The 23,584-nt window shown below is 44.6% G+C and overlaps 1 protein-coding gene across 7 annotated transcripts in view; it reads right to left on the bottom strand.

Annotated features, from left to right (window-relative positions):
- TSGA10 (testis specific 10) overlaps nt 1-23,584 on the bottom strand; it is a 74,350-nt gene that overhangs the window by 12,628 nt on the left and 38,138 nt on the right. For all 7 annotated transcript variants that reach the window (XM_045005564.1, XM_045005573.1, XM_045005602.1 and 4 more), the window contains 8 exons: nt 22,629-22,684; nt 20,117-20,285; nt 17,998-18,108; nt 17,000-17,185; nt 15,350-15,559; nt 13,135-13,337; nt 12,675-12,779; nt 7,171-7,305 (listed from right to left, as the gene is read on the bottom strand). In XM_045005564.1, the coding sequence (XP_044861499.1) occupies nt 7,171-7,305; nt 12,675-12,779; nt 13,135-13,337; nt 15,350-15,559; nt 17,000-17,185; nt 17,998-18,108; nt 20,117-20,285; nt 22,629-22,684 (1,175 nt within the window). The remainder of the gene's footprint in view (nt 1-7,170; nt 7,306-12,674; nt 12,780-13,134; nt 13,338-15,349; nt 15,560-16,999; nt 17,186-17,997; nt 18,109-20,116; nt 20,286-22,628; nt 22,685-23,584) is intronic.

Raw genomic sequence — 23,584 nt, forward strand, 5'->3', positions numbered from 1 at the left:
GCCTATGCCTGGGAAGGCAGGTTGTTCAGAGGCATCACAGCACGTGGCTTTGCCCAGCCTGAGGGGCTCTTCTTGGGCTCACGTCACTCTGGTCTCCTGCCTAGTTTGATGCATGTGGGGGTATGAGGGGAAAGATAACCCTGCCCGACCTAAATAGTGCCCCTGAAATAAATCCCTTGAGACTGTTGGAGTGGTGCAAGAGGAAATGTATGGGACCTAAAAAGTTTCCTTGGAGGAGAATGGGAATAATCTTGTCTGGCCTGGAGGCTAAATAGAATTGATTTCTTCAGTCAAGAAGAACAGGAGACTAAAAACCACATCTGTCTCTGTTGCATCCCTGCCCTATAGCGCTCCCTCTCTCAGTTTCCCTATTCTCAAGGCCCCTCAAGAATCCCACAGAGCAGTGGTCGAACCACGAAGGACCGTGGTGGCGGACGAGCATCCACCGAAATGCCGCCAACAAGTGGCAACGTCAATAGACGTCGCCATCGAAATGCCGCCAAGCAACCTCATCCTGAGGTGTCGCTGGCGAAAATCAGCGGCATTTAGGCGGCGAAGCCTCTGGATGACGCTGCTTGTCAGCAGCATTTCGGCGGATGCTCATCCGCCGGCCAGTACGTGGGCGCACTTAGACGCCCCAGTGGGAGCTATGGTGCCCGCGGGCACCACGTTGGGGACCCCTGCAGCAGAGTAATACCATTTTAGGGTCTCTTGCTTAATACTCTTTCTTGGGGCTGGTTTATTACCAAAACATTATTCAAATAATCCCCAACGTAAGTCCCAATCATAGTCCATTTCCCACATACAGCATATAGAGTCCTTAAAATCCTGCTCTTCCCAGCGGGAACCTGCACAGTCTCTCTGCTTGAAAATCTTCCTCTTCCTCACTAGGGGTGCAACCCTGACTCCCCCTGGACCCCTGGGTCCAGCTCTCCAGCATGCAGGTGTCAGCAGATAAGTCTGCCACTCCGCTGCCTTCAACTTTCTGGCTCTCAGCTTTGGCTGTCCAGATTAGAAGTCAGCAAGCACATCCCTCTGTTGCTCTCTAGCTTTCAGCAATCCCCCCGGAACCACATACAGTTCAGCCTCTTGGCTCTCGCAGCTCTTATCTACAAACCTCTCATTCCCAGGCAACTTTCACCTGTCCTTTTCTGTCTGACCAGGCAGCTGTCATCTGCCTTTTTTCTTACTGATGCTCAGAGAGCCCCAACCCACCAGATCTGTGTGACCTGTAGTCTCTCTTCTTAGACTCAAGGTTGTGCACAGACCTCTTCCTTGGGGCCTGTGGTCTCTGAGAGCTCCACTTCCTTAGAAGTTTTAGCTCTGTGAGCACCTCCCTCTAACTGAGCCCTGATGGCCTTTTAACAGGCACAGGTGCTCATTATTCAATTAACTGCTTAGAAAGTCTTGTTCTCTTTAAATTAGCTCCGCATGGGTAACCTAGGCCTGGATTCCCCTTAAAGGGGCCAGCAATCCCCTGACACTCCCTTAGTGTTCTTATAGTGGCTGCGCCTAAAACTTTCCAATTTTACCTTTGATAATTTTACCTCAGTATATGCAATATTAGTAAGATAGTAAGCAATTAGTCTCTTAGCACAAACACTGTCCATTCACCAAGAAGTGATCTTCCCTGGCTTCACCTTCCTCGTACTTTAGAGCAACCTTAGTAGTGGACTATACCCTTACAACAAGAGGAGGAATATCTTGCAATCCCTTTCTCTTGTTCTCCCTCATAGATTGACTCAGGAGACAGAGAGGTATGCCTAGGAGAAATACTTCTGCTGTAAACCAACAAAGAGGAGGTAGAAGGCTTTTTTTTTTGAGAAGCTGAGGGGACCCAGACACTATTTGTTGAAAGATATATACCTGTGCTGAAGAGGATAAATATAGAGAGATATTCATTATCGGTACCCTACTGGGAGAGACTTGGAAGCCATTATTAATGGTGAGACATCCACAAAAGGAGGAATGGTATGTTTGCCAGTGCCAAAGATCACATCTTAGCTAATACAAAGGAACCACACTTCAGGTCAGACTTAGGAGAAGGAGCAGTGGCTGAGTCAGAAGAACAAAAAGTCTCTTTAGCCTCCTTTTAGCCAATACTGGGGATGGTGATCAGTGCCAAGTCAAAGGCTTAGACCGATATACTTTTTCTATCGGAACTGCTGACTGACCCAAAGAGACCTGTATCATCCTCTCAGATGAAGTGTGAGGTTTTTGGCAACCTATGAGACCAAAGTGCTAGGGGTAATATCCTGGGTTACTAGCCAAATACTACTTGGGACCACCAGAGACTATTTCCATTGAGGGGGCTTCAGAATCAGAAGCACCCTCTATTGACTGCTCCAACAAAAATAATTTCAAAGGAGCCTCTTGGGCTTTGTGTGTGTGTTTTGGAAAGACCTGCATATTGAGCATTTGTCTGGAATACAGCCTTCTCCAAGACAAAGACATTTAAGATGTCCATCATTTAAGTACATCGCTATCTCACAAATAGGAAAAGTTTTAAACTCTGAAGTCTTTGCCTCAGTCCTGAGGCTGATGACTTGGTACAGAAGTATAAACTAACAAAAAATATTATTTTAAAATATACTGCCAATGTGCTAGAAAAAATATGTAACAAAACAGCAACAAAGTGTGATGGATCTTCTTAAACAGGGGACTACAACTCCCATCAGCACCCTCCCCACTGCACATCCCCTTCCCCTTGGCCAAATAAGGGGAAAAGTCCTACCCAAGGAAGTTGCTGGAGATGGTGGCTATGTGGCTAGCCAGGATCTACAGAGAAACTGAAGCAGCAGCCACATGGCAAGCAGGGAGCTGGAGAAAAGCTGAATTCAGAGTGGGATCCCCAGGAACCATATGCAGAGTCATGTGTGGAACGGGCTGTGACTTCTGGATGCAACAGCTGGGTGCAGGTCTGTGTGGAACTTATGGGGGAGCAGCAGCAGCAGGGCAGGAAGTCAGAGCAGAGGGGCCTCAATGAGAGAGACGAACTGAGCCTGGCCTGGAAACCTGCAAGTGCCCGTTGATTTGGAATAGAGATGTGACTGGAGAGGGAACCCCAGGCACCAGGCCTGTAAAGCCTCAACTCAGCTGGACTGCTCCAGAGACCCAAACAAGAACTGCTGTAGCATACTTTGAACTGTAACTATTTAAACCTCTGTACCTAAGGTATCTACAACCTTTCCCTTTCCCTCCCAGCTCTAGCTCTTAGCAGTGTGTCTGAGTGGTTACTGGGACTCACCAGGGCTAGCACATACAGGGCTTAGCTGCAGTAGCACCTACAGTGTTTATCTGCGAGTTGTGATACACCTGACATGATACTGGCAACCTAGGGGTTTGGTGTACTGAGCAGCTCCAATCATTACAAAACTAACACTATCTGAACACTAAATATAACTAAGATGGAGAGCTATGGGATAGCAGTCAGACACTGGAGATTGTCTTGCTGTCACAGGCATTAAGAAGGAACCGAGAGATGGTAGGGTTTGCTCTGCCATTTATGCCTAAAGGTGTGTTTATGAGGGCATGAAGGGAACAAAATGCCCCCATCAAACACTGCTGGGCAAAAAGAATCCTATCTTGCATGTGTACGCAGAGTCAAATGGTCACTTTGGCTGCTGTGGGATCCCCAGTCTCTTTGTTATTGGGGCAGGAGTAATAAAGCGTTGTTATTCTGGTTATGTGAATCAAGGACAGTAGAACTCTACTTGGCATTTTATGACTGAGGGACTCGCCCTCAACTAAGAAGCACTCGCTAGGCAAGGGACATGGGTTCCAAAGCCCAGTGAATTGAGAGAGGCTGGGGACAGGTATTTGTACCTGGTAGCGTGGGGCCCTTCTGAGGGCCTTAAACACCACTTTGACCCCTCCTCTGTCCAGTGTGCAATAACAGAGCTAATTTAGACTCAATTAGGAGTCTTGTTACATGCTGCAGAACTGAAATCACTGATACCTAGGTCTAAGCATTAGACCTACGTTGGGCTAGTGGTTCTGATGCAAGAAGACTATCCAGGTGCACCAGCAGTGAGGCTCCTCTACTAACAGCTGAAATCACGGAGAGCTGAAATCACTGAGAGCTATGTTAAGTAGCGGGGGCTGAAGACATATTGGTGAGCAGCTAGCAGAATGGCTAGCAGAGAGGTGCGGTCAGCTGGGTGGCTGGTGGAGAGGTGCGGCTAGCAGAACAGCTTGCGGAAAGGCGCGGCTAGCAGGGCGGTTGGAGGAGAGGAGCGGCTGGTGGTGAAGACTGGAGCAGAACCCCACAGAGAGGCATGGCAATCAGCCATTGAGGGCCCGAGCAGCGGCGTGTGTGAGGTGACTCCATACCTCCCCCCTTCCACCCAGGCTGGGAGGTAAACTCTGGGGCTGCACTGACGGTTGCTGGACTCAAGAAACAAAGGGAAAGGACACAGCCCAATCTACTTAGGGGTGGGTCTTCTGGTTCATGGTTTGTGTTTATGAACTCTAGTTGTGGTGTTTTCCCAATTTAATTCTAAGTTGTTTACCTCCTGTTATTAAAGATTTTTTGCTACACCAAGGGTATGTCTACACTACGAAATTAGGCCGCTTTTATAGAAGTCGATTTTTAGAAATAGATTTTATACAGTTGATTGCATATATCCACACTAAGCGCATTAAGTTGGTGGAGTGCGTCCTCACTACCATGGCTAGCATCGACTTATGGAGCGGTGCACTGTGGGTAGCTATCCCACAGTTCCCGCAGTCTCCGCTACCCATTGGAATTCTTTGGTTAAGCTCCCAGTGCCTGATGAGGCAAAAACATTGTCGCAGGTGGTTTTGGGTACATGTTGTCAGTCTCCCCTCCCTCTGTGAAAGCAACGGCAGACAATCGTTTCATGCCTTTTTTCTGAGCAAACGCCATACCATGGCAAGCGTGCAGCCCGCTCATCTTAGCTCACCAACACCACCACTGTTTGTCCTGGGTGCTGCTGGCAGCAGACGGTGCAGTAGGTCATACACCATTGTCATACACCGCTTCCACTGCAACTCTGCTCTGCTGCTATTGCCTCAATAGCAAATTTCTCCACGTTGTCAGTCATGGGTTCCCGGGTACATGTGTTCTTCCTCGGGAAATGTGCGCGGTCCTAACCGTCGTCCTCCACCGCTTCAGCTGCAACTCTGCTCTCCTGCAGACGCCATACCACGGCAAGCATGGAGCCTGCTCAGCTCACCGCTGCTGCTGTAAGCATTGTAAACACCTTGCGCATTATCCTGCAGTATGTGCAGAACCAGAACCTGCAAAAGCAGGTGAGGAGGCAACGACAGCGCAATCACGATAGTGATGAGGACATGGACACAGACTTCTCTCAAAGCATGGGCCATGGCCATTTGGACATCATGGTGATAATGGGGCAAGTTCATGCCATGGAACGCCGATTCTGGGCCCAGGAAACAAGCACCGACTGGTGGAACCGCATAGTGTTGCAGGTCTGGGATGATTCCCAGTGGCTGCGAAACTTTTGCATGCATAAGGGCACTTTCATGGAAAGTTGTGACTTGCTTTCCCCTGCCCTGAAGCGCAAGCATACCAAGATGAGAGCAGCCCTCACAGTTGAGAAGTGAGTGGCTATAGCCCTCTGGAAGCTTGCAATGCCAGACAGCTACCAGTCAATCGGGAATCAATTTGCGGTGGGTGAATCTACCATGGAGGCTGCTGTGATCCAAGTAGCCAATGCAATCACTGAGCTGCTCCTATCAAGGGTAATGACTCTGGCAAATGTGCAGGTCATAGTGGATGGCTTTGCTGCAATGGGGTTCCCTAACTGTGGTGGGGCGATGGAACACATATCCCTGTCTTGGGACGGGACCACCTTGGCAGCCAGTACGTAAAGTGCAAGGGGTACTTTTCAATGGTGCTGCAAGCAATGGTGGATCACAAGGGACGTTTCACCGACATCAACGTGGGATGGCCAGGAAAGGTTCATGACGCTTGCATCTTCAGGAACTCTGGTCTATTTGAACAGCTGCAGGAAGGAACTCACTTCCCAGACCAGAAAATTACCACTGGGGATGTTGAAATGCCTATAGTTATCCTTGGGGACCCAGCCTACCCCAGTCACAATGGAGCACTCCAAATTCAACCCAGCAAGGTCGATTTAGCGCTAAACCCCTCACCGGGGAGGATTACAGAAATCGATTTTAAGAGTCCTTTAAGTCGACAAAACAGGCTTGGCTGTGTGGACGGATGTAGGGTTAAATCAACTTAACGCTGCTAAATACGACCTAAACTCATAGTGTAGACCAGTGCCAAGACTCTGTGCTTGCAAGAGGGGAACTATTGCCTCTTTGAGGCACCCAAGGGTGTGTGTGTAATTTTCCCAGGTCACTGGGTGGGGGCTCGAGCCAGTTTTGCATTGTATTCATAGAATCACAGACTATCAGGATTGGAAGGGACCTCAGGAGGTCATCTAGTCCAGCCCCCTGCGCAAAGCAGGACCAATTCCCAACTAAATCATCCCAGCCAGGGCTTTGTCAAGCCTGACCTTAAAAACCTCTAAGGAAGGAGATTCCACCACCTCCCTAGCTAACCCATTCCAGTGCTTCACCACCCTCCTAGTGAAAACGTTTTTCCTAATATCCAACCTACACCTCCCCCCTGCAACTTGAGACCATTACTCCTTGTTCTGTCATTGTTGAAAAGGGAACCCCTATGTACTGAACCCGGCCCTTGTTGCTGTCAACTCTGCCCAGCAGAAGGGTTACACATGCATGGGGTGCATGTGCACCTACAATGGAGTCTAACTACAGTGGACAAATACTTAAAGGTTGGACTGACATGAAATACTGACTTTGTTGTTGGCAAGATCAAATATTTGTGTCTAAAATTGGACAGTGGGATGATTTAAGAATATTAGGAAAGTCTATATAGTATTGCCGGTGTTATAACTATAGCAATTACAGTGCATATAGCTACTATGTACTATATAATTGATATAGTTGAATACAAAATTTTACGATAATTAGTAGGGACTTTGTGCCTGATTCTCCTTTCACTCATACCAGTTTTTACAGTAGTTAAATTCCATAGACTTCAACCATGAGCTGAAACAGGTCCATGCTACTACTTCTGTCTCCTCAAAAGTTGAGTTTTAAGTCTCTGTACTCTTTTCCCACCATGAGTTGGGATGTTCCTGAATGACTTACTCTTCCAAGGATCTGTCCAGAGTCCAATCAGGAGATCGACGGAGGGAACGTTCAGGTGATGATGTCCTTAAAGTAGAGCTTAGTTGGTATGTAGTAGTAAGACTCTGGCGACGAAGCTCTTGTACAGCACGTTCCCTAAATCAAAATGGTAATTGATTTTAAAGGAGACATTGCCAACTAAGAAGCAAAGCCTCTCTACAATACTCTACTTTAGACCCAAAGTAGTCTTATGTTATAGTATGGTGTGCAATAAAAAGAGGGTACATAAATGTTTTGTCAGCACAGTTCAATGGATAGCACTCAACCTCTAAACCAGAAAGTTGTAGTTAGAAATACAGTAGAACCCTGTTTATTTGACCCTCCATTATCCGGCTCTCCATATTATCCAAACAACCAGCGCAAACAGGTCCAGAAGTGGGTGATCTCTTCTGGGGCTACTAGACAGTGCTGTGGCCTCACACTTTTCTATTCTCTGGATCAGAGGTTCTCAAACCAGTGGTCCGCGAGCTCCATTCAGGTGGTCCACAGATAGTTCCCTCTAAATTGTGCCCCTGGGCAGCCGCACACAAGAGAATGAAGGGCCACCCACCTAATTAGTGGAGTCGTGCAGGCACCACTAATTAGGTGCCTGGACCCTGGAGAAGACACACATGTAAGGTGACGTGATGGCCTTGGGGGGGAATCAGGAGTAGGAGGGATGGGGCAGTGAGGCGAGAAGAGGGGATGATGGGAATTTGGGATGTGCAGGGCTGAGGCAGCCAGAGAAAGAGGCAATTTACCCTAGCTCCAGGGCTACAGCTGCCAGGGAGAGATGGTTCTCCTTCCCAGCCTCAGCTCTGTGGCGGGAAAGAGACCCCCCCCTCCCTTCCCAGCCCCAGCTCGGGGGCTGCCGCGGCAGGGGAGGGAGGGCACATCCATCGTGTTAGAAAGGTAAGACTACTGATATTAAAATATGAGTTGTGTGCTTTTATTTGTAGACCAAAAAAGGTTAATTATTAAGGTTTTTTTTTATATAGCACTTTTATCCAAAGCACTTAATAATAGTTAGCGAACGGTACAAAGAAAATTTAGAAAGATCATTAAGTGGCCCGCGGAAAAAAAGTTTGAGAACCACTACTCCGGATTATCTGAATTTTTGATTATCTGGTACCAGTCCCACAATTAGATCAGATAAACAGGGTTCTGCTGTAGTCATAGAATCATAGAATATTAGGGTTGGAAGAGACCTCAGGAGGTCATCTAGTCCAATCCCCTGTTCAAAGCAGGACCAACACTAACTAAATCATCCCAGCCAGGGCTTTGTCAAGCTGGGCCTTAAAAACCTATAAGGATGGAGATTCCACTACCTCCCTAAGTAACCCATTCCAGTGCTTCCCCACCCACCCTCCTAGAGAAATAGTGTTTCCTAATATCCAACCTAGATCTCCCCCACTGCAACTTGAGACCACTGCTTCATGTTCTGTCATCTGCCACCACTGAGAACAGCCTAGTTCCATCGTCTCTGGAACCCCCCTTCAGGTAGTTGAAGGCTGCTATCAAATTCCCCCTCACTCTTCTCTTCTGCAGACTAAACAACACCAGTTCCTTCAGCCTCTCCTTGTAAGTCATGTGCCCCAGCCCCCTAATCATTTTTGTTGCCCTCTGTTGGACTCTCCCCAATTTGTCCACATCCCTTCTGTAGTGGGGGGACCAAAACTGGACAATACTCCAGGTGCGGCCTCACCAGTGCCAAATAGAGGAGAATAATCACTTCCCTCGATTTGCTGGCAATGCTCCTACTAATACAGCCCAATATGCCGTTGGCCTTCTTGGCAACTAGGGCACACTGCTGACTCATATTCAGCTTCTCATCCACTGTAATCCCCAGGTCCTTTTCTGCAGAACTACTGCTTAGCTAGTCAGTCTCCAGCCTGTAGCGGTGCATGGGATTCTTCCTTCCTAAGTGCAGGACTCTGCACTTGTCCTTGTTGAACCTCATCAGATTTCTTTTGGCCCAATCCTCCAATTTGTCTAGGTCACTCTGGACCCTATCTCTACCCTCCAGCTTATCTACCTCTCCCCCCATCTTAGGGTAGGTCCATACTTACCGCGCGGGTCGACGTGGAGAGTTCGACTTCTCGGAGTTCGAACTATCGCGTCTAATCAAGACGCGATAGTTCGAACTCCCCACGCGCTGCGGTCGACTCCGGAACTCCACCACCGCGAATGGCGGTGGCGGAGTCGACCTTGGAGCCGCGGACTTCGTTCCCGCGGCGTCTGGACTGGTGAGTAGCCCGAACTAAGGTACTTCGACTTCAGCTACGCTATTTGCGTAGCTGAAGTCACGTACCTTAGTTCGACCCCCCCCCCTTAGTGTAGACCAGGCCTTAGTGTCATCTGCGAACTTGCTGAGGGTACAATTAATCCCATCATCCAGATCATTTATAAAGATGTTGAACAAAACCATCCCCAGGACTGACCCCTGGAGCTCTCCACTTGATACCGGCTGCCAACGAGACATCGAGCTGTTGATCACTATCCATTGAGCCTGACAATCTAGCCAGCTGTCTATCCAATTTATAGTCCATTCATCCAATCCATACTACTTTAGCTTGCTGGCAAGAATACTGTGGGAAACCGTATCGAAAGCTTTGCTAACATCAAGATATATCACATCTACTGTTTTCCCCATATCCACAGTTATCTCATCAGAGAAGGCAATCATGTTGGTCAGGCATGACTTGCCCTTGGTGAATCCATGTTGACTGTTCCTGATCACCTTCCTCTCCTCCAAGTGCTTCAAAATGGATTCCTTGAGGACTTGCTCCATGATTTTGCCAGGGACTGAAATGAGGCTGATGGGTCTGTAGTTCCCTGGGTTCTCTTTTTTCCTTTTTAAAGATGGGCACTATATTTGCCTTTTTCCAATTGTCCAGGACCTCCCCCGATCGCCATGAATTTTCAAAGATAATGGCCAATGGCTCTGCAATCACATCAGCCAACTCCCTCAGCACCCTTGGTTGCATTAGATCTGGACCCAGGGACTTGTGCATGTCCAGCTTTCTAAACAGTCCTTAACCTGTTCTTTCACCACTGAGGGCTGCTCACCTCCTCCCCATACTGTGTTGCCCAGTACAGCAGTCTGGGAGCTGACCTTGTCTGTGAAGAGTGAGGCAAAAAAAGCATGGAGTACGTCAGCTTTTTCCACATCATCTGCACAAGGGTAGGACACATACCCAATGCACTAAAGAGAAATTGTTCTGCACTATTAGAAATATTTATCTGCTAGAAGAAATACTAAGCAGAAGATTCTTTTGCGCTGCTCTGGTGGTTCCTCAGACCAAAGCTAAAAATTCCATAATAGTGAGGGTTATCCCAATCTCTCTCTTGGCTAATGTTCACTTTCTTGCATTCCTCAGGGTTCTGCAAGAGCTATTGCAGAGCACATAATGGCTGCTCCAATTCCCTACAGACAATGCAATATGGGTCTCTAACACATTACTTTATAAAACTACTTAATTGTCTGGATTATGAAAAATATTATAAAGCCCAAATGTTATTCTATTCACTTTACTGTTGCCAAAAGTCAGGTTTTCCTGATATAAAATATACTGCTGGCTGTGGTACATAAGGAACAGAACACACCCGTAGATTAATGCAATATAAAACAGTATTAGACAGATACTGGAGGTATGTTGTTCACAAAATGATTTATTAAAGCAAAGATTCTGATTGATACAGCACAGGTTCAGAATTATGGACTCTAGGAAAACTCAGAATAACTGTATTAGGACTAGTTTACCATACTATCCTCATTTTATCAAATTATAATGTCTTCTAGAACAGTGGACCCCAAATTGTGGGGCATGTCCCCCTAGGAGAGCATAGAGGAACATTCAGGGGGGTGCATGGTGGTGCCCAGGCCAGTCCCCACAGGGGGCAGGGAGGGAGCACTACCCAGCCCCTCTGCCTCTGCCTCCCAGCTGTCACCAGCTGCACTTCACTTCACCCCCCGCTCTGCCCTGAGCCCAGCTCTGGCCCTAGATGCAGCTTCACTTCGCCCCTTGCTCCACCCCAGCCCAGCTCCAACCCCAGCCACAGCTCCACTCCACCTCCACTCCGCCCCCATGCTCAGCCCAGCTCCATCCCCAGCTGCAGCTCCACTCCGACCCCTGTCCATTTCCAGCCCAGCTCTGCTCTCATTCCCTCTCCGCTCCCAGGCCAGCTCCGCCTCTCGCCCCAGCTCCTTTCTCATCCCCAGTTCTGCCCTCAGCTCCACCTTCAGCCCCAGCTCCTCTGCTGAGCCAGTTGTACAGTATGGAGGGGAGGTGTGGACAGATTCCATTACTGAGGTGAGGGGAGGGGATGCGACAGGAAAATTATAGGCACCACTGTTCTAGAACAACAAAAACTGACTTCAGAAAGTGAAATTATGCAAGAATATCAATATTGTTTCAGAAAGCTGAGGCACATGATACAACTGCATAACTTGATATGTTGTCATTGTTTACATAAATGAATTTAAATAAACCTGTGTGTCTTATCAGAAGGCTTTTATTACTGTACTGATATTTATCATAACCAGGGACTGTGGATTTCTGAGACATTTCTAAGTTTCTTTGTGTGGCAAGCTCATTTCCCCAAATCAAAAGACAGCAGGCATATTAAAGACATGTTTTACTACTGTATTGTCAGCAACAGTAATAAATTCAATTCCATTCCTTTGTTTTCAATTTAAAAATGAGGTTAAGCCATGACTGTGTGTTTTGAAAATGTATAGCCCACAGTTAGTTTTATAAAGAGATAAAATAAAATAAAATAAAATCAAAAGGTTGACAACTGTTGTTTGCCACACATTTCTCTATAGGAGAAGCTGGTGAATCTTCATTGTTTTTGAAGATTTTTTTCAAAATACTTCAGAATTTCCTGTATTCCTTCCCAATCCCTCTATATTCCCATTACGTCTAACTCCTTTCCTCCTCCTCTTCGCTTTCCTACTCTTCTTTCTCTAGCCCTCCTCTCCTCCACCCTCCTTTTTCCTCTCTCTCGCTTTCTTCTCCTTTCGACTATCTTTGCTCAGATTAGCTAGCACTTCCAAAGTAAAGGTGGGGAGGGCGTTGAAGGAAAGCAACTGAGAACTGTTAGAAGGTTGTTTTGTTTGAAAAGCACTGGTATTGCTCCATTAGGATACAAGTGTTACAATCTGATCTATTTTACATAACTATAGGAGCATTACGGGTAACACTTTTTCAACTAACATTTTCCAGGTTTTAAACTAAATTTTTGCAGATTTCGCTGTGGCCTCAGTATCAAAATAAACACGGACCTTGATTTGACTGCCTTTAATTAATTAATTGCACTGTGGCAGCACACAAGCATTGAACCCATATCCCAGGGTATTACCTTAAATACTCGGCCATCTTTCTTCTCAATTGGTCTAACTAAATTAGTCTAACTAACTACTATATTATACTTCATCTGAAATAATACGGGGAATTAGGAGTAGTACAAAAACATACACTTGCCTTTCAAAGCGCTCTGTCCCCAGCTGCCTTTTGGTGATATCTAGCTCAGACTCTAGCTGAGTTGTTGTATTTCTGAGCTGAGCAAAATCTCGACTCTGGATAGCACTGTAAAGTACATAAAATTGTCATTTGATTCAGAAAAAAGGGGTGATTATAACCTTCCAAATATATCAATATATACAACTGATTAGTTACCAAAGTCAGCATTAGTTCACATAAACAGTTTTTAAAAGGAGTTAAATAAAAATCTAAAGGGGAAACATATTGTATGGTACAGCTGCTGAATCAAAAGCAGGCATCAACTCTTGGACTTCTTCAATTTTTAATAAGTTATTCAGGTGCTCTAACTGCTCAAAAATGCAAGTAAATAACCAATAGATGTATATAACTCCCGAAGAGAGACAAAAATCACTTCTGCTCAGATAATTCAAATAGTTTTATCTCTTGGTCATTTACTCACAGTTTATTCTCAGCCAGAGAAAGCTGCTCTTTAAGAAGCTGAATTTCAGATTCCTTTTCTTGTTTGGCTATCTGAGACTGAAATTCTTTCTCTCGGTTGGACACCAGCAAAGATTCCAGGTTTTTCATAGAGATTCTTTCATTAGCTAGTTGTTTCCTCAGGAGTTCTACTTCAGAACGAGAAGACTCCCATTCACTCTGCAGCTGAAAGACAAAGATTTACAGGTTTTCCATTTATACCTATTTAGCCTATTGACCATTCTTTAATAAACTGTATTAATTTAAGATTAGGATGGCTGCTGAAACCTTTCCAGGTCTCAAATGCCCAACTTTCTACTACCCAACAGTCAAAAACTCCAGTTCCCTCTCCCCTCAATAACTTTTACAATGCAGTTCTATATAGGTCAATACAAAAATCTGCAGCACACTGAAAACTGAAAGTTTGGAAACAGCATAAATTTAATATGAAATAAATGGTATAAGGCATACTGTAATATGAGGAATACTGTAGTAACAGTATTATTCATGATCACTTTAATTCATACAAAATTCCAATTTGAATATACTTCATGCAGCCATAGAATTTCCAATTTGTTGCTGATTTTTGCAATGGAATGCTACAGAAAGTAGGGGCTGTGTGGCAGAGTACACATAGCTTTGTGTAAAGTGTATGTTAAACAGTGTGCAAAGCTAGAGACAGTTTCCCCACTTCTGTGTTTCCTCCAAAAACACTTCCCAGATTCTAATATACATTCATGTTGCATCGTTCTTATCTGGAACTTTTCTCTCTCTCCACAATCACTAACAGCCCTCCTACTTGATGAGCTCATGGAAGGATCCAGCAAGTCTGGTAATCTCACATTACATCTCAGACAGCTTCAGTAAGACCTAATACAGAGAGGATAGTCAATAGGCAGACCCTGGGCCTAATCTGTAGAGTCCTGCAAATCCGCAGCTATCCTCATTATATCAACAGACCATTTTTGTGGATTGGATGCAGATACAAATTTTGTATCTTCATAGGGCTCTACTAATCTAGACTGCCAGATGCTTTTGAACAGACCCCAAAATCTTTTTATTTACTTATTATCATAATTTTTTTAAATATTATTATTTTCTCTGGAGTTTGGACCTTGACCAAAAAATTTGGACCTTGACAAATAATAATTGACTACTCCTGTCATACAGTATAAGGCTTCCCCTGCACATCATATCTGAGTGTCCACTTTGTTCTTTTGCTGGGGGCCTGAAGGACATTCACCAGCTCACTGCTATGGCAATGTGCTGGCTATCAAACTTAAATATAAATTTGTAGTTGTTGCTACCTACCCGCATGGAAAGAAAGAACGAAAGAACGAAAGGCGTCCCCATCAGCAGCATCTCAGAATGTACTGCACACTTATGATATGAAAAGCCTGCAGAACATGCAAGATTTGACTAGAACTATTGACCTATAGTCCAGCAAAGAGACTACTAGACCTCACAATGTTATCTTCAAAGGTAGCTGGTCTGTTATAGAGGAGAAGAAAGATAAAGGAGAATGCTGGAAGTCAGGAAGGAAAAGAGGAATGAGCTAGTGGTGTTGGGAGGAGGGATAAAAACAAAAATGAAGAAAGGCGGAAACAGGGAATGACACAGAGGAGGAATTATACTGAAAATATTTGAGTAGTATGAATAAGTGTCCATATTCTTCAGAGTTTATCCAAACTGAAGCTTTTGAAGTTTGTCTATCACCAACTTTAACTTCACAATGCTTGTGAAAATCAGGGCCAACAGAAACATATATAATTATCAAGCATACTAAATAACCTTATGGGCAAGACAGCCTATACTCTACATCCTACAAGAGTCAAGTTTGGGCATCTCAACATTCCTTCTGGGAAACTTCTGTGTTAGCAGCCAGCTACTCCAAAGGAAGATGACACCAGGTGTACAGATTTAAAATCCAAGGCTCACATTATCATAAGTGACTAGTGATTTTAGCTGCCTCAATTTCTGAGGTGTCCAATTTAAGACACCTCAAAGGGGCCTGATTTTCACAAAGTATTGTATTTTCAGCGTATCTTCCCTCTGAAAACCTTTGGACATGCTTCAGAAAGTCATAACCAGTCCTTTTGAAAATTTAGACCCAAGGCACCAAAAAAAAATTCTCTCTCTTATAAACTGAAATGTAATTTTCACACATAAACTGCTCTTCCAGTACATATTTTACATACCCTTTCTACTTCTTGTGCTGTAGAGTTTAGTTGCCGATTTAGTAGCTCTTTGCTAGAGTCTAATTTAATACAAAGCTCTTGTGTAGAGGTGAGATCTGCAAGAACGGAGACTTTCTCCAACTGCACATTCTGAAGCTCCTCTTCCATTTTCATAAGAGACTTGTTTATGGTAGAAATCTGTGACTTGTATGCTTTTTCTGTTGTTAAGTGCTGCCAAAACAAATGGTCTAAGTTAAGTAACAATTTGTACTGAAAATTATTTAACACTATCCAAAAACCTGATCTTATTAGAAAACAATCCATGCTGTTTTTGAGAAACTTCCTATGGAAAATGAAAAAAAATGCACATTCTTTTGTAAAATGTCAGAATTCCTGAAAGATTCTAGAGTAAGTTTTAAAATAAACTTTTCACACCCCTTGTATCGAATAACTAAAAAAAAAATCTTGTTTCTGATCCTAAAGTTGTCTCTGACATTTTGGAATCCCTATTTGGGATTTTGCAGTGTCTGTGGAGTGGATATCTTCAAAATTCTGCTTTCAGCCCTACATTCAGTTTCATAACAGAATCACTTATCTGAACAATAAAATAAATCCCGTCGTTCTATGTATAGAAAACAGACTGAAAAGGGAAAAAAAAATCAATGACTATTTAGATATTGTGAGTAATACTTACATTGCTGTCACTTGTAAAATGAGGCACTCCTATGGAAGTGATCAAAAAAAAATCACACCAAAGAAGCATTCCCAAGATAACAGCCACAGGTCTTCACACTAACGTCCTTATTTAGGGCAAGCACATCCTGGTTTACCAGATATGTCCATGGGCGGTGCGTGAACCGCTGGCTCAGGGAGGCTAGCTCTCAGCCCCGCCCCATCCACCCACCCGAGGCCCTGCCCCTTCCACTCCCACCAGAATCCAGAGGATCCCCCCCACTGCGGCCAATGGCCCAGTCCTGCCCCAGGCTAGCCCCCTAGCACCAGCAAGGTGCGTGGCCACAGGCTCCCCAGCTTGGGAGGATGGGTAGCCCAGCCCCCTTAGCCCAGAGCATGGGAGGGCAGGCAGCGCGCCGTCACAGCCTCCCCAGCCGGAGCACTGGGGGGCTGGAGGAGGACTGGAGCCGCTACACACAGGGAGCAGGGGGGTGGGGCCACGCCTGGCTGTTTGGGGAAGCACAGCCTCCCCCAGCCTATGCGAACTGCCGCCCATGGGTATGTCCCAATCTGAGGAGGCAGTGCCAGTGTCCTGGCCAGTTCTAGTGGAACTGAGATTTTGTCCCAGTTTTACTGGATCACCCAAACATTTGGTCCCAGGTATTTGTTAAAGGTATTTAGATGTTGCTACGCTCAGCATTGCAACTCCTAACTGATTCAGCAGCCTAAATCTCATTTTCAAATAGGAATTAGGCACTTAGGAATCTAAATTCCATCAACAGCCTCCTAAATCAGTGGCTAACAGAATTCCAACCCATGCTACTACAAGATACAACACAGTCCAGGATTCTTCATAAAATTGTGTCTTTTATCCCACCTGTCTTTGCAGTATGCAGTAGAAGTAGGTATTATACCAAATCTTTAAACAACTGCAGAGTTAAGATATTGCCAGGCATTGTTTAGGTTAGGGTGATTTTTTAAGATACTATGCCACCTTACTTGCTCAATCTCTATTTCAAGGGATTCCATTCTTTCTTTCAGCCTGCGGCTCTCAGACTCTGTATTGAGGAGCATCAATCGGACAGAGCTGCAATCTCCCTCCGCTTGGTGGAATTTTGTTTCCCAGCTTTCTGCCTGTTCACTGGCTCTGTGGTAGCTCTCCGAAAGTTCACAGTTCTCTCTCTCCTAAAATACAGGATCTGATTTTTTAAACTGATCTTCTGCATTAAGTAGGACAAAATAAATATAGGAAGCATAGTATCTACAGGGATGACACAAAGAGTCTGCCCTTTCAGCCAAGACATCAAATAAAAGGTTTCTCAAGAGGCAGAATGTTTTGTATCTGCTTACATTTATCTATTAGCTGCATTTTTAAGTTAAATGATAAAAATGAATTTCTTCAATACAGTGATATGCTTCATTCATGTTTTAAATTAAAAATTCCTGAACAGACACAAATGATTGGAATAATTCCCTATTCCTGCAGATAAAAGATTTTCAACTCTGTATACTAAATCCTAAAAATACCATTAAGTTACAAGTTCTAACATTTATAGATATTATTGAAATATACTTGGAATAGTTCATAGTGAGAAAAAAATGTGGTGAATTGTTATCACTTCATGGACTAGTGTCAGCACTATTACTAATGGGAGTTGTGTGCCCATTCTGTTGTGTACAGCACTCCCCAAAACAATGGAGGCACACAGGTGATTGAGTTCACGCATTCACAAAAGTCCCTGGACAGTGATTAGATGCTACATTTCAGTCACTATTAATCCAATCTGGTATTAAACCAATGACCTGGAGATACAAGACACCCAGTCCCTGCATCATATAGTACCCCATCTTATGAACTTTAAAAAAACCCGAACCACAAAAAACAGTAAAGTACACTTCTTCCTTGCTTGCCTAATGCAAAAGAAGTAAAACTGCAACTCAGGTTTTGTTACCTGTGTAGCTTTTTCTATCTGTCTCACCTACATACAAACACTTACTATAGAATTCAATGTGCTCCTCAATCTGGCAATATCTGAGCTTGAATCCTGCGCTTTCAACTTCATATCATCAAGCTCATTCTGACACTTTGCAAGTTTTTGGTGTAGAATCTGTGAAGATAGATATAGTTTTTCCACAAGGTTAACACTCTTTATGCCTTTAGTTTCTTATTCCATTTTACTAGCAGGTAAATAGTGAATAATGCTTTGATGCATAGTTTTTTTTATGATTAAAAGTTGCAAAAAATTATAAACAAACATTTCAGCTGTGCAAACAGAAAAATATTAACATGATGATTGGACTTCTAGTTAATCTTCAGATTAACTTTTATAAAAAGTTGTAAGAGGACATTTGAATCTGTTACAAAACAACATTCTGAAAAAAACTTAGTTGGCTAATGTTAGACAAAAACAATGATTTATAAAAGGGTGCAGAGGTAACTGGTGCTAAAGCTCTTCAGCAAAAAGGTAGGGGAGAAGAGGTCAGTTCTTTGATAGGATTTTAAATGGTTCTGATTTATTTGTGAGACACAGTCCAGGATGAAACTGTTCCATAGGGCAAGAGCAAAATGATTAAAGCTACAAAGCACTTCCTGCTGGTCCAATAAAAGTTAACCGATTACACAATGATGGCTTTCTTCCTTACTTTCAACTGCTTCCATAGGCGTCCTGACTCATCACTGCAAAGAAAAACTTGGAGCCCTGTAAAAGTAACTAGAAACAAGAAGGAGCAGCAAGCTTTGCTGTCAGTTGGTCTACACATAGAAATTACACCAATTAATAACACTAATAACACAGCTGTTTAAGAAAGTGCAACCCCTCCTTCTGTGGACAAATTTAACAAAATCAATTTGGAAATATATTTAAATTGATGCAATTTCTGTGGGCAGATTAGGCCTACGTTAAACCACTTCTACTTAAGAAGAGAAGAGGAAACAGGAGCCTCCTTCAGCTCCTATCTATCAAAGCTATCTAGCACAAGCAAAAATAACTTTGCAGTGAAGGGGAAGAGGAAAAAACACTGAATGCTGGAGATGTCTTCTCAGCCATGGAGGAAATGGAGTTCCAGAGATTCATAGCCCCTTTAAAGGAATCACTGGAAGTTTACAGGCATGAGCAAAAAGGCAAGAAAGAAGCAAGGAAAGACAAAAACAAGAAGGCAGACTTTGAGGAACAAGACAAAAGCAGGGAGGAGGAAGAGAATGATGATGATGACAATGATGAAGAACGGATGGAGGCGGAGGAACAAAATGAGATGAAGAGGAGGATAACTGAGCTTCCTGGAGAGACAGACATGCACATAGGTTGGGCTCTCTTCCTAGGGATATAAATACCGTAAATAAAAAGAAAGAATGTCAACAAGAGAAAAGAATAAAACGTTCAAGATATGGGAGAGAAGAGAACACCAGGTGACTGGGCAACATGCCCAGAACAGTGAACCCAAGTTGCAGGAAAGTATCTGCAGAGCGAAGAGGACAACAGGGGAGAAGATAACCATAAATGAGAGAAGCATGTGCAAGAGAGAAGAGGAGCTAAAGGAACAGAACACTTGGGAGGGAAAGAAAAGAAAGAAAGAGGATAGTATAATACTTATTTTTAAAAGGACAAAACATTTGTCACCTTAAAGACAACTAAAATACCAAATACTTTCTTAAATTAAGTATCAGAGGGGTAGCCGTGTTAGTCTGGTTCTGTAGAAGCAGCAAAGAATCCTGTGGCATCCTCCGGATGTCTGCTTGCATCCGAAGAAGTGGGTATTCACCCACGAAAGCTCATGCTGCAAAACGTCTGTTAGTCTATAAGGTGCCACAGGATTCTTTGCTGCTTCTTTCTTAAATTACTTTTCCATGTAAGCAATTGGTGTAGTGGCTCCTCAAGTTACCTCTCTGTGATCCACCCTATGAAAAAAATTGAGAATCCCTGACCTAGAAACTTATTTCACACCATTTGCAGATGAGGTGTAGGAGAAAACAGGACAGACAGGACAGAGCTGAGATTAGAAACCAATCAGCAGTTCTGAGTTTAGTTCTTTTGCATATAATAGCACAGAAATTACATGCAACACTTTGGGAAATATGCAATTTTACCTTTCAGTCTAGGTTTCTGTACATAGATATACCTGATTTTCCTTCTTAACTCTATGAAGTTGCTCCTGCAACCTGTCATTCTCCTGAGCTAATGATTCTCTGTCCCTGCCAGTCTGAGCAAGTTCATCATTGGTTTCATCCAGTTGTTGACGCAATCTGGTGATATCCTCCTCACAGATGCATAGAGCTTCAGTAGACTGTCTATGCAGCATATAAGACAGGATGTAATAAATATTTCAATATAACAATAATAATTAGCTTAACAAGAGTGATATATTTCCAAGGAGTCAAAGAGTTTACAAATAAACATTAAACAAAAACAGTTATAATATAGAAAGTCACATTTAATAAGGTAGTAAACTACAAATAATTTATTTGTTAACACATTTAGATTTCAGTGGCTAGTGTGATACAGTAGGGCCAAAGAGCACAAGGGACTGAAGAAAGGCTACTGGCAAATCCCCCTGCCCGAGGATGCCAAGGAGAAAACCACTTTCTCTCTACTCGACAGCCTCTTCCAATACACTGCCCTCCCTTTCAGACTCCACGGGACCCCCACAACATTCCAAAGACTAATGGACAAATTACTACGACCTCACGCCAAGTATGCCGCTGCCTATTTGGACGACATAGTCATCCATAGCCCTGACTGGGAGATGCACCTCGGAAAAGTAGAAGCGGTGCTAGATGCCCTTAGACAGATCGGCCTCACCGCCAACCCTCCCAACAGTGTGGTGGGGCTAGCCGAGTCAGATACCTCGGGTATATAGTAGGAAGGGACTTGTTGAAACCCCAATGGAACAAAGTAGAGGCAATACACGGTTGGCCCTGACTTGTCTTCAAAAAGCAAGTCAGAGCATTTTTAGGGATGGGGGGTACTATCGCAGATTCATCCCTCACTTTGCCACGAGAGCCTGGCCATTGATGGACCTGATAAAAGCTCAGGGCCCAGATGTAGTAAAGTGGACTGATGTGGCAGAAGAAGCATTCACAGATTTAAGGACAGCCCTTTACAGTCATCCAGTGCTCATAGCCCCAGACTTCGAGAAGGAATTCCTCCTACAGATGGATGCCTCGGATGTAGGGCTAGGGGCCATTCTTTCACAGATGGTGGAGGAGGATGAGCACCCAAATCCTGTACCCCAGCCAGAAACTCCTCCCCAGGGAGCAACAGTAAGCCATCGTCAAAAAGGAATGTCTGGCGGTTAAATGAGCCATGAAGACTCTCTGATACTACCTACTGAGGCGGCGGTTCACCCTCGTGACGCACCACGCCCCGCTCCAGTGGATGCACAGAAACAAGGAGAAGAATGCAAGAGTGACTAGATGGTTCCTATCCCTGCAACCCTTCCATTTCCAGGTAAAGCATAGACCTGAAAGCCAACACAGCAACGCTGATGGCCTTTTGTGACAGCATTGCTTCTCATCCTAAGTAGCCCAAAACCGTGGTGTTGAGCAGGGGGCGGTGGGGTATGTGATACAGCAGGGCCAGAAGGCAGCAGGAGAGTGATAGATGGGAGGTCCCAGGATGATCAGAACCTTAATTCCTGTGGACTGAGGCATAGGTGCCAACTCCGTGGGTGCTCCGGGGCTGGAGCAGCCACGGGGAAAAATTGGTGGGTGCTCTGCACCCACCGGCAGCTCCCCGCCCTAGCTCACCTGCACCTCCTCCCCTGAGCGTGCCGCATCCCAGCTTCTCCCCCTAGCTCCAAGTGCTTGCTGCCATGAAACAACTGTTTCACATGGCAAGCACTGGGAGGGAGGGAAGGAGCGGGAATGCGGAGTGCTCAAGGGAAGAGGCAAGGCCTGGGCAGGGATTTGGGGAAGGAGTCCAATAGGGGCAGGGAGGGGGCGGAGACTTTGGGGAATGGGTTGGAATGGGGGCAGGGCAGGGGTGGGTATGGGGCCAGGCAGTGGCTCGAGTACTCACCGGTGCCGGGAAAAGTTGGTGCCTATGGACCGAGGAGAGGTTACTACAGGTTAATTAGAGCATCTGGAGCCAAATAAGGCCCTGCCAGAAGCCTAATAAAACCCCCTGCTTCAGTCAGATGAGAGAGGGGAAGGAGAGCCGACTGTAGTTTGAAGGAGTACTGTTGTTGACTAGAGGATCAGAGCACCAGGGGAAGAGAAACCCTGCTCAAGCAGAGCGGGGGATTCCCCAGGCGCAGAGGACCGAGAGAAACCTTGCCCAAGGGGAGAGAGGTCGGGAAGCCTGAGAAGCTGAAGGGGAAAGAGCAGGAGCTAGCCCAGGAGAAAGAATTACAGCTTCAAGTGCTTAGTCACTGTCCATAGGGCCCCTGGGCTGGGACCCGGAGTAGAGGGTGGGACCGAGTCCTTTCCCTCCTCCCCCATCAGGGCACTAGCGGAACCATCGACGCACAAGAATAGGGGCAAGAGGTGGCGCCCTGACCCATCACACAAAGGAAAAGCATGGGACCCACCATAATAGCATCGATCATTTGCCACACTAGGCTAACAATGCAATATTTTCACGGATTTTATAGTAGTCAGACTATGATGCTGGAATTGGAATCTGAGACTTACTTTGATGATTGCTCCATCTCAGAAATGAGATCCTTCAAACCTGAAATGGTCTCTTCCTTGAAAAGAGATTAAAAAGTTCAGTAAACCTGTTTCTCCCCAGTTAATAAATGAAAAGGATTGAGCAAAATCAGAAATACTGCTTTTCTTCTGGCTCAGTTAGCTCTTCAGTATTTCAGTGCTTGATGTAATTGTCTACATTGAAACTCATTCTGTTTTTGCAAAACTTCACCATACATTTTATAGAGAATCACTATGCCAATAGTATACAGTACTTTGACTTGGCCAGGACTTGTAAAAGTCTAATCACCTACTTCCCAATGGGGAGTGGAGGAACCAATAATATTAACTTCTGCAGAATCGAAACTTTCCGTTGTTTTTTTTTAGAACTTACATTTCTTCGTCCTCCATGGTTACAAAGATAATCTCCTGAATGTGAACCAAATGCTAGCAGACACAGTGCTGTCTTCCTAAGACTGCTGACAATTAGCTCTATCTTCTTATAGCTTTCCTATAGTGCAGCTAAATGAAAACTAACTAGAGTGTCAGCTTTTACTGCTGCCATTTAATTCTGCTGACAGCCTGGAAAGCAGGGATACCAACAAGAATCAAATCAAGTTCATTCTGCTGCAGAAAGAGGAGGCTGGGAAAGAGGACCCAAAATTGGATGGATACACTTTCCCATATTGGAGCAAAACATGATGACCTTGCATGCTGATTCACTGGTACAAATTCATTGATGATTCAGGGGCCTCATTCTCTTCAAAGAGAAACAATTCTTAAATGAACAATTCTTTTTCATAAAGCTTTAATGTCAGGAAAGTTGTTACCTTGAAGAATGGTCCGTAAGCTAACAGCATAGGCACTGAACATCCTTAAAATGATTTAGTTAAAACTGGTGCAAATCCCGGTGTAGACAACGTTATTATACTTTAAGAGTGATTTATTTCAGTTTAGGT

The sequence above is a fragment of the Mauremys mutica genome, chromosome 1 (assembly GCF_020497125.1).
Source record: "Mauremys mutica isolate MM-2020 ecotype Southern chromosome 1, ASM2049712v1, whole genome shotgun sequence".
In the NCBI taxonomy this organism is placed as follows: Eukaryota; Metazoa; Chordata; order Testudines; family Geoemydidae; genus Mauremys; species Mauremys mutica.